The 8991-nt window shown below is 36.2% G+C and overlaps 1 protein-coding gene across 1 annotated transcript in view; it reads right to left on the reverse strand.

Annotated features, from left to right (window-relative positions):
• The window catches only part of tusc3 (tumor suppressor candidate 3), a 55560-nt gene extending 48434 nt beyond the window's left edge, over positions 1 to 7126 (reverse strand). The window contains exon 1 of the mRNA XM_055041568.1: positions 7000 to 7126. Coding sequence (XP_054897543.1) covers positions 7000 to 7104 — 105 coding nt within the window. The 5' untranslated portion in view covers positions 7105 to 7126. The remainder of the gene's footprint in view (positions 1 to 6999) is intronic.
• Between the last annotated feature and the right edge of the window lie 1865 nt (positions 7127 to 8991).

Consider the following 8991-nt stretch of genomic DNA (forward strand, 5'->3'; position numbering starts at 1 on the left):
ACATATACATCAGAGCCATAAACTAAAAGTAGTAACGTTACCAAACAGTACAAAGATTAGGGGAGTATTCATAAAAACTAAAACCTTAAAATGTCAAGCCAACAATGTAACAAATCAAAAATTGTACCATTGTAACATTGCTAACTGGTTACCATTTCATCCCCACCCTAGAGATGACATTAATCCCACAAACATCCAAATATTAATTTATTTTAGCAAACAAATGAATAGATTAATTTGTATATATTTGCTAAGGGTCAAAGAACGCTACAAAAAGACATATTTTGTCAGCCTGCAGAAATCACAGCTTTAAAATAAATTATTTCAAAGGCATATTAAGAATGCAAAATCTGTTAAGCAGAAGTTACTTTTTCTAATATGAAGTTTTCAGAGCGAATAGAAGCAGTCAAAACTGCTTACACAGTGTTCATCTTAAAATGCTCTGGTTTAAAGTCTGCAAGGAGCTTTGGTTATGCCCTGAAGGGTCAACCACAGAAGTTTATTGGACCTCTGTGTGCAGAGGTAGCAGGCTTTTATTATTCCGATCCACTTATTAGACTGGTCCCTGGGTGGTACCAAGCACACAACTTTGTAATCTCCCTCTCTAGATATATACCTCTCCAGATATTACTGTCCCTGCTTCAGAATCACAGTCCTGAACTTTGTTTCCTCCTCTTGCCTCCCCTCACTGTGCATGGAGAGGTATACGAAGTGCTTACGCAGCCCCTTTCTTTGTGCTGTGGTCAGCCGGAAGACAAAAACTCACCACCGTCTACAATTTAGAGCTGAACTGGGGTGATGCACAAGAGTCTATCTAAATATTTTTACCGTCTTTTACCCATTAAATGCCTCTGCCTGAGGAGTACCTGGAAGGTTTTTGTTTTTTTAATGAAACTCCTAATACCTTTACTCCCGTGTCAATTCACCTTAATTGAAAAAAAGTACAGTTTTCTAAAAATGAGATGAGGAGAAAAGCCTGAAAAGACTTCATTAAAGATTCAACAATTTAAGCTTATTTGAGCATAAAAGAAGCTTTAAAACTATAATCTAAAAATACATAATGATTCAAGTAGTGAAGACAAAACTACAAGGCATAAAGATCAAGGCCAAAGCCCCTGTTAACGCTCATGTTGATTTTTAATGTGTCAAGCAAGAGAAGTCATGGTGTCAACACGCATTTAAGCGGCGGCAAATTAAACAGCAGTTTTAATATTTTTTGAGGGCTTTGAACTTTACGGTGCAGTTTTTGCATTACAGACTTGAATGGAGGACAGCTCACTCAAAAAACAACCAGTGGATTTCAGGGTTGTTGTTTTTTTTCCAGTTTCTCTGAACTTCAATGAACAGCCGGTTGATTTGAGGGCAGAATCACTTCCATTTTCTGCAAGCACTCCACTGATTACCACCAACAAAGAAGAACATACAGTAAATGCCAAAAAAACAAAGAGGGCAGGAAGAAGAAGATGTGTGGAGATTTTCTAAGCTACGGAAGCATTTCACACAAAAGAAAAGTTTAATGCAGATTTTAAAAAGCAGAGTTCTCTTCCACTGCGGTAGTGCTAACCCAAAATTGTTAATGCTTGGCAGCAGTGAAGACAACGCTGGTTTACTAAACTTTTATTATTAAGTTTCTGTGTTTTCCAATGCATCAGATGTGACAAACGACATTGTTAGCATACATACATTTGCATGTGTAACCAATAAAAATAAGAGTTTCTCTATCCTGGAATAAGGTCTGGAATAGAGCCAAGCAAAGTTACTTTGACGCAGAAAGCATAGTAGAAGCCAGAAAGGCTAAAGGCTTATATTTGTGCAGCTGTAGTCTTACTTTAGCTAATGGGTCGGACATTAGTTGGGTGGAACGGGGAAAGGGAGTCGGAAGACAATATGGAGACTAATTACATCGTTGGCAAGAAGAGCTGGTATTTGGCTGGACAAAGACAAAGAAGTGTGGAATGCAAATTACATCGAGCGCATGTTCTGACCAAGTCAGGGGAAAACCACAAATTTGTTTGCGATCTTTGATAGCTGGTGGCTACCTGAACCAGCGCCACCAGCTGGAGTATGCAGAATGTAAAACTTTATCCCAGATGAGAGTGGGTGTATCTGAATTCCCAAATCAAAATTTTTGGGTGGGGTTTTCAGAGCAAAGGAATGTCTATTTTATTATTTAAATTAAGTGTTTGAAAGTCGCTGAAGGGGACAAAGATTTTAAATGTAAATCGTTTGAATGTCTATATTTTATTTTTGGTGATTATAAACAACAATCAGGGTTTTTTTTTTTGTCTTCTTACATTTCTTTTCTATTGCTTATTCTTAAAAAGCAATATTCAAAATTAATATCATATTTCATATACATCTTTTATATACATGTTTATTTGTTAACAAAGGAATGTCCTGTAATCCTGGAAGATTTTAGTTTAAAATTAGCTTCTAATTTATCCAAAGCAGCAGCATAATGTTCAATGACATGTTAAACTTTTCAATCTCTAAAACAAAAAATAACCTTTAATTATCTTAAAATTTCACCAAATAGTTCAAGAAAACAAAAACAGTAACTTGTTTTATGATTTCCATCCATATCGGTTGATGTAAAAAACTATTTTATTGAGATAGGATTGTTTTTCCATATCGCCCAGCCCGTATATGACACACACTACCCAGCCCCAGACAGAAAGGGCAGCGAGGGAAGCCAGAAATCGCTGAGATGAATACAAAGTGCTGCATCACCATTTTGTCCATTTCCAGCTAAATAAGATCTTCCTCTACCGGCTCCACCTTTCTGTCATGGCCCGAGGCTGGCAACTGCGAAAGTAGATTCCACCCATTATAACCCTTCAATATCTCTCCTGTGCCTCCCTGAAAGTAAGTCTGTGTGTAGGTGAAGGTCCGTGTGTAGAAGGTGGCATCTTTCTTTCCTCTATTTGGTGCTATTAGAGAAGCACATACCGAGATGCATTTCACATGTGTGGGAGACCATAAGAAGTACTTTCAACCCTTTAGGTGACAAAAAGGCGTACCTTTGTTGAGCTGTTGCAATCAGTACCAAAGCTATAATGTGAATCTTTTCTCCGCAGTGGACAAAATAGAAAGTATTGCTCAAAATAAGCACTCTTATCAATAGATGATCACCAAAGTGCTCAACTATCATAGTGCGTAAAAGTAACAATTCATCACTGCATGCTATGAGCTGTAATTTTAAATTGACCTCCTACCTTCTCTTTTTGTCTCCATCTCTGTAATTGCTCCTTGTAGTCACGCTAACAGCTTTCTTTCAGTTCTCCTTTAGATGTATAATTTTCTCTGAACTTTAAACTCCTAATGTTGCGTCCCACATTAAAGAAGCGTTATTCAGACCCACTCGTTATGTGGAAAGTGTGCGATTTAAAGACATATCCAGGCCAGATATGAATCAACGACAAAGTAATTTAGATTAAAATGATAAACGATGCCCTTTATTAAACTGCTTTGTCTCATAAGCCATATTGCACCGCTTTAGTATTTGTCACTCATGTCCAATGGTTGCATTTAAGAATCCCAATTCATCTGCCAATGCTGAACGCGATAAAGCACGGCAAACATGTCGCTCTCAATTATTTATAGATTTACTCACCCATTTATATGCTTTTCCATCAGTGGTTAATCTGCCTATTTATTCCTCATTTATTCTTTCACTCAGTCAGCTTTTTGTTCTGTTGACACATCCAATTCTTTGCTCATTTATATGCCTGTCGACCTGTCAGCCATTTCCCCCGTACATTCCTTCTTCGACTCCCTCCATAATCTGCTCAAATACTTCCCCATCATCTGCACAGTCAGCAAAATAAAATGGTGCAGTTAAAAAAGTATATCAAAAGACTTAAAACATTCCTCTGACTTTACTTAAGTGGTTCTGAAGCAACAGGATCGGAGTTTCATTTATCCACTTTTAGCAGTGCGGCAAACTTACAGTCACATCCAACGGCCAGCTTAAGAGCCCTTGATTTAACTGACATTGAGTTGTGATAATAGAGTCAGACAGCAACAATCCAGCTGTTACAGACAGAGTGACATTCTCTTAAATGTTGTTTATAACTCATCTTTTCTGCTTTGAGTTAGTTATTTGCTTATGTTAAAAGTTGCTACAGATCACTTGTAAAAAAAATAAAATACAAATACAACATCTGCATATTGGATGCTTTTTTTTGTTTGTTTTAATATTTGTTTGTCCTTTGTGTATCAGCCTGCTCTGAACACCCAATATTTAGGTCCTTTTTGTTTTGTTTTGTTAAATCAGCATACGATCTGTTAAACAGTTGTATAAAAATATGTGCAATTCTTGTAAATGGTTGTGTGTTTTGGGTTTCTTTTTTTTGGGGGGGGTTGCATTTTTTTTTATTTAAATAAACAGTGTCATTCCAGATTATTTTTGTTTCATATTTTTATATGTTTTGGGGACTACAGCTACAAATGATCATTTCTAGTTAAAACCTGGAACAGCACATTTCTCCTTCAGTGGTTAATGTATGTTTTACATTGTCCTGTCTTAAATAAAATTCATTCATTTATACAGGCGTTTTTACTAACATGACTATAAGATGGTACAAAAACTTTAAAATCTAAACTTTAAAGTTTAAACCTTTTTTTCCCTGATTTTAAATGAACAAAACTCTGTTTTAGAGCAACTGCTCTAAAACAACAAATGTAAATAATTTCCGAAAACATAAAAACCTTAAAGGAAATATTTTAATCTAAAGAAACCCACCAATAAATTTTATATATAAATGCTATTTAATGATAGTTTTTGGCTAAACCTGGCAGCTGAAAGCTTCAGTAAAATTAGACTTTGGTAATCAGTGACAAAATTTTGTGGCTTGGACCGTCAAACTATAAAGCCTGAAATTGGCTGTATTCTGTATAATGACTGATGATTTTTTATTGTTATTATTTAAGACATTTTATCTTATCAGTCAAATCTTTTGTTTATATCAGCCTCATAGTTTAAATTAAGGTGTCACAGATGCATACGAACAGGCTATGCACCAGCTGATTCGCAGATTAAAATGGAAACTGCAAACGGCATCTCCCTGGCGCAACCCTCTGCTTGCCAGCTGACAAACGATGTGCCACCAGCACGACAGGTCTGTGTGAAAATGCATCTGTTTCAAACGGGGCACGCTCACGGCTGCACTCAGGTATTTCAGAATACACCCAGAATATTTCGGTATCGGTAGAAAGCTCGCAAATTTAGCCTTTAAAGCGGAACATACAAAAAAAAAAAACGGGCTCAGGGGACCAAAACTCTCAACACAATCACTTTACTTACGTTGTCTGGCTGTGCAGATTTCAAGAAAACAAGACAGACAGCAGGCAAAACGAAAACAAGCATCAAACAACCGTCACTCATTACATGCAGGAACTGGGAGGGAAAAAAGAAGGAAAATCACTCAAGGACCAGATGATGTTTAGAACAACAGCTTGTCAAAGAAAACCGTCTATAATGAAAATGAGAATGGGCAGCAGATGAATAATGCATGAGGATTATCAACATTCAGAATGCAAACAGTTAGAGGTAGACGCAGCAGGCTTTGTAAAAATTTCACTCACACTTGGACAATATAAACAAATGTTTTCGTTCTGCACTGATGCTCATTAAATAACAGTGTTACTCCATTTTAGAATTATGGCTGACTTCAACAACAAAACCAGAAGATAGAAATTGGTGGTGTGTAAGCATTACAGACTGCTATGATATATCACTTCATTGTTTTTTCTTGCCACACTTTGGCAAGAAAGTGTGGCAAGAACTTTCCTGCTAAAGAAAGTTCTTGCCACACACAATATATAATGAAAAAATATATATTCTGCTTGCTGGAAATAATTCCAGTGACTAAAAATACAGAAAATATTTGGGAAGAAAGAGAAGTATCATCACTTATAATTAGGTAGAATAACTGACCTGCCCATATAGCTTGACCCATTTAACTAGCTGTTATTAAAAGTGTAATATTCAATATGTTATTTTAGCAAAATGATCGCTTTTCTGTTAGAAATAAAATATTAGATCAAATAATCAACATTTTGTCATTAAAACCTCTGTGATCATAAAACTGATATGCAAATCTCGTTATTTTAAAAGTGACACTTTTGACTAATAATTATCATTTGAGTTATTTAAGCAATAATATGAAGATTAGTGGATTTTATGGCTTAGCTTTGAATGAAAACTTGATGAAGCAATGATTAACCACAAGCTGTTCTTTATATACCTTTATGAAAAAACACACAAAATACGCAACCAAATATATATAAATGAATGGTTTGGGGTGAGTACATGTGCAATCCAGTAAGAGCTGTGAGAAACCCAAGGTGAAAACAGGCTAAAACTATCATTTCCAACTTCACCTAAATCAGTCTGCTGTCTCTATCTGCATGCCTTCAGAGTAAACCAGCAGAACCAAACAAACAAAAAGACAACAACAACAACACGGCTCTTCTGCTGAACAACAATCATCTGGATGAGATCGAGCATTTAGCTTTCCTGTCTGGTTAGTGAGACCTCTTCCGCATTCACGAATTACATGAAAGGACGCCCTTTCATGAAATTACATTTCGTCTGCGGAACCCTAACAGACGTCAAATAAGCACAACATCCACGTATGGTCGGAAAATATTTTACGTTGCTTTCTGACAAATTTAGTTAACAGGAGAAGAAAAACACGTTTTGCTTGGGTTAGCAACTGCACGGCGTTAGCCTCAGGACTACAGCTGCTTGCTTTGTTAATCTCCGTGTGTTCTCAAAAAACACCGTTCTAGTCACATTTTCTTTTTTTGCGACTGCTTTCACTCATATCAAACAAGTAAGTTGTGCGTCTGAAACACACATTAAGCCGCTCTTCTCGCGTGCCTTCTCGTGCCTGCTAGCTTGAGTAACACCGGCAGGTTTCACCTGGGCAGCTCCGACTCAAACAGCACGAGGAAACCGGCTGGTACAACATGCCCGGACGCTTAAGACATTACCTCTTTCTTCTTCTGTCCTCCTCCGAACGGCAGACATATCGCCAGCAGGAGTAAAACAGTCAGAAAGTGCAGGTTAACAACAGGGTTAGTCCGAGTCGACGCCATGACGGAAGGATGCTGACAGCGAGACACGTATCCGCCAAATGATTGGGTGTCGAATCGACCAATTAGAGCTAAATTCTTGGATAGCGGAAGTGTATGGGGTTTGTAGTTTTTGGCTTCGAAAGTTTTTGGCTGTAAAATATATAGATAGATAGATTGACTGTAATTCATAAAACAGGGTTCGAATGGCTCAACATGTAAGAAATGTATTATTACTTATGTAATAACTAATTTCTTATTATGTAATTTAATAAGTAAGTTCTTACTTATTTAGAAAAGCAAATAATTTATCTGTCAAAGGTGTGAATGCATTGGTTTTCAGGGACAAGGACCGAGTGTTGCAGATGCATAGCCTACAGTAGAATTAATGGGAAGAGAAAAAAGACCTATGAAATCAGTAGGGGTGACATGTCATCTCAGTCTCATGATGAAATCCCTCCCACTCTTTGTTATAATTAAATGCAGTGTATTACCATTCCCAAAAAAATATCTGCATGATGGCATGGAAGTAAGTAAGCACATTTCAGGCAAATTATTTAAGCAGTTCAGTTATGCACTTATTTGCATAACTGAACTATGTACAAAAGCATATTTGTATGCTTTTCAGCATCCCTCCACCCAACTCCTCTTTTCACTCACACTTCTGCTTAGATCTCACCATCAATGCGCACACACACTCACACCATGCTGATGAAATGAAACCTATGCTGGAATATTAAAGTCAACGCACCGTGAAACAATCATTACATATTGCAGTCTTGTTAAACCACAGTTCATTCACTCACACCCACATACTCTCAGCTCAATAATGGAAACATTCTCAGACTTTCTGGGTCTGCTTGTAAAATGATTCCAATGAACTTGCATTATTGTAATGTAGAGCTCGAGTTTCTTTTTATTGTTTTATGGTTATATAAGCTGCACTGCAGATCACATCTACTTTTGCTGTCAGCAAGGAGAAAAAAGTTATGGAGAAACACAGAAGGATTTTTTTTAACCTTCAAAATATGCAGTGCCTTGCAAAAGTTTGGAGTGAAAATAGTCTCAAAATAACTGTGCGTGTGTAAAAGTATTTGTGCGTGTATAAAAGTATTTGTATGTGTGTAAAAGTATCTGTCTCTGTGTAAAAGTATCTGTCTGTGTGTCTAAAAATATCTGTGTGTGCATAATACTGGATTTGTAAACAACCTAAAGTTAATAAAATGCCTTAAAACTTACATGGATGTTCAAATATTTACTATAATCAATTAACAAAAAAAAAAAAAAAACAACGTAAAGTTGTGTATTCAAAGATGACCAAGGTCAGTCTGTACAGATTAAGGATAAACCATGATGTTTACCAACAGAGCAGGTTAGCTACTGAAGTGTCTTGGTCTAGTTGATCTCATAACCAGATATGTACATATATGCAGTTTTGTGTGTGCACCAGGTCACTTGTGCATACTTTTTCAACATTTGTAGGTGTAGGAGAAGCTTTATTTTATTTTTAAGGTTTACAAATTCAGTATCACACACAAAGAAATACTTTTACACACTCACAGATACTTTTACACACACAGAGAGATATTTTGAGACTATTTTCACTCCATACAAGTCATACTTGAACTGTTTTTTTTACATTTCATCCTTCTACAAAAGTAAGTTTTGTTGACATGTTATGAGATGAACCTGCAACAAATACAGTATAATTGTGAAGCTAAAGAAAAATGATGTGTGATTTTAATTGAAAAAAGTTTTGTCTAAAAATCGGAAAAGTGTGGTGCAGATTTAGCCCTAATTAAAATTCAGAACAATCATATGTTAATTAATTAATTAATTTTGAAAACAGAATCAATCTGTAAGTAGTTTAATCTCGATAACAATACAAGTATTTTGTGATTGCAGTTTTAT

The sequence above is a fragment of the Poeciliopsis prolifica genome, unplaced genomic scaffold (assembly GCF_027474105.1).
Source record: "Poeciliopsis prolifica strain line A6 unplaced genomic scaffold, Auburn_PproV2 SCAFFOLD016, whole genome shotgun sequence".
Taxonomy (NCBI): domain Eukaryota; kingdom Metazoa; phylum Chordata; class Actinopteri; order Cyprinodontiformes; family Poeciliidae; genus Poeciliopsis; species Poeciliopsis prolifica.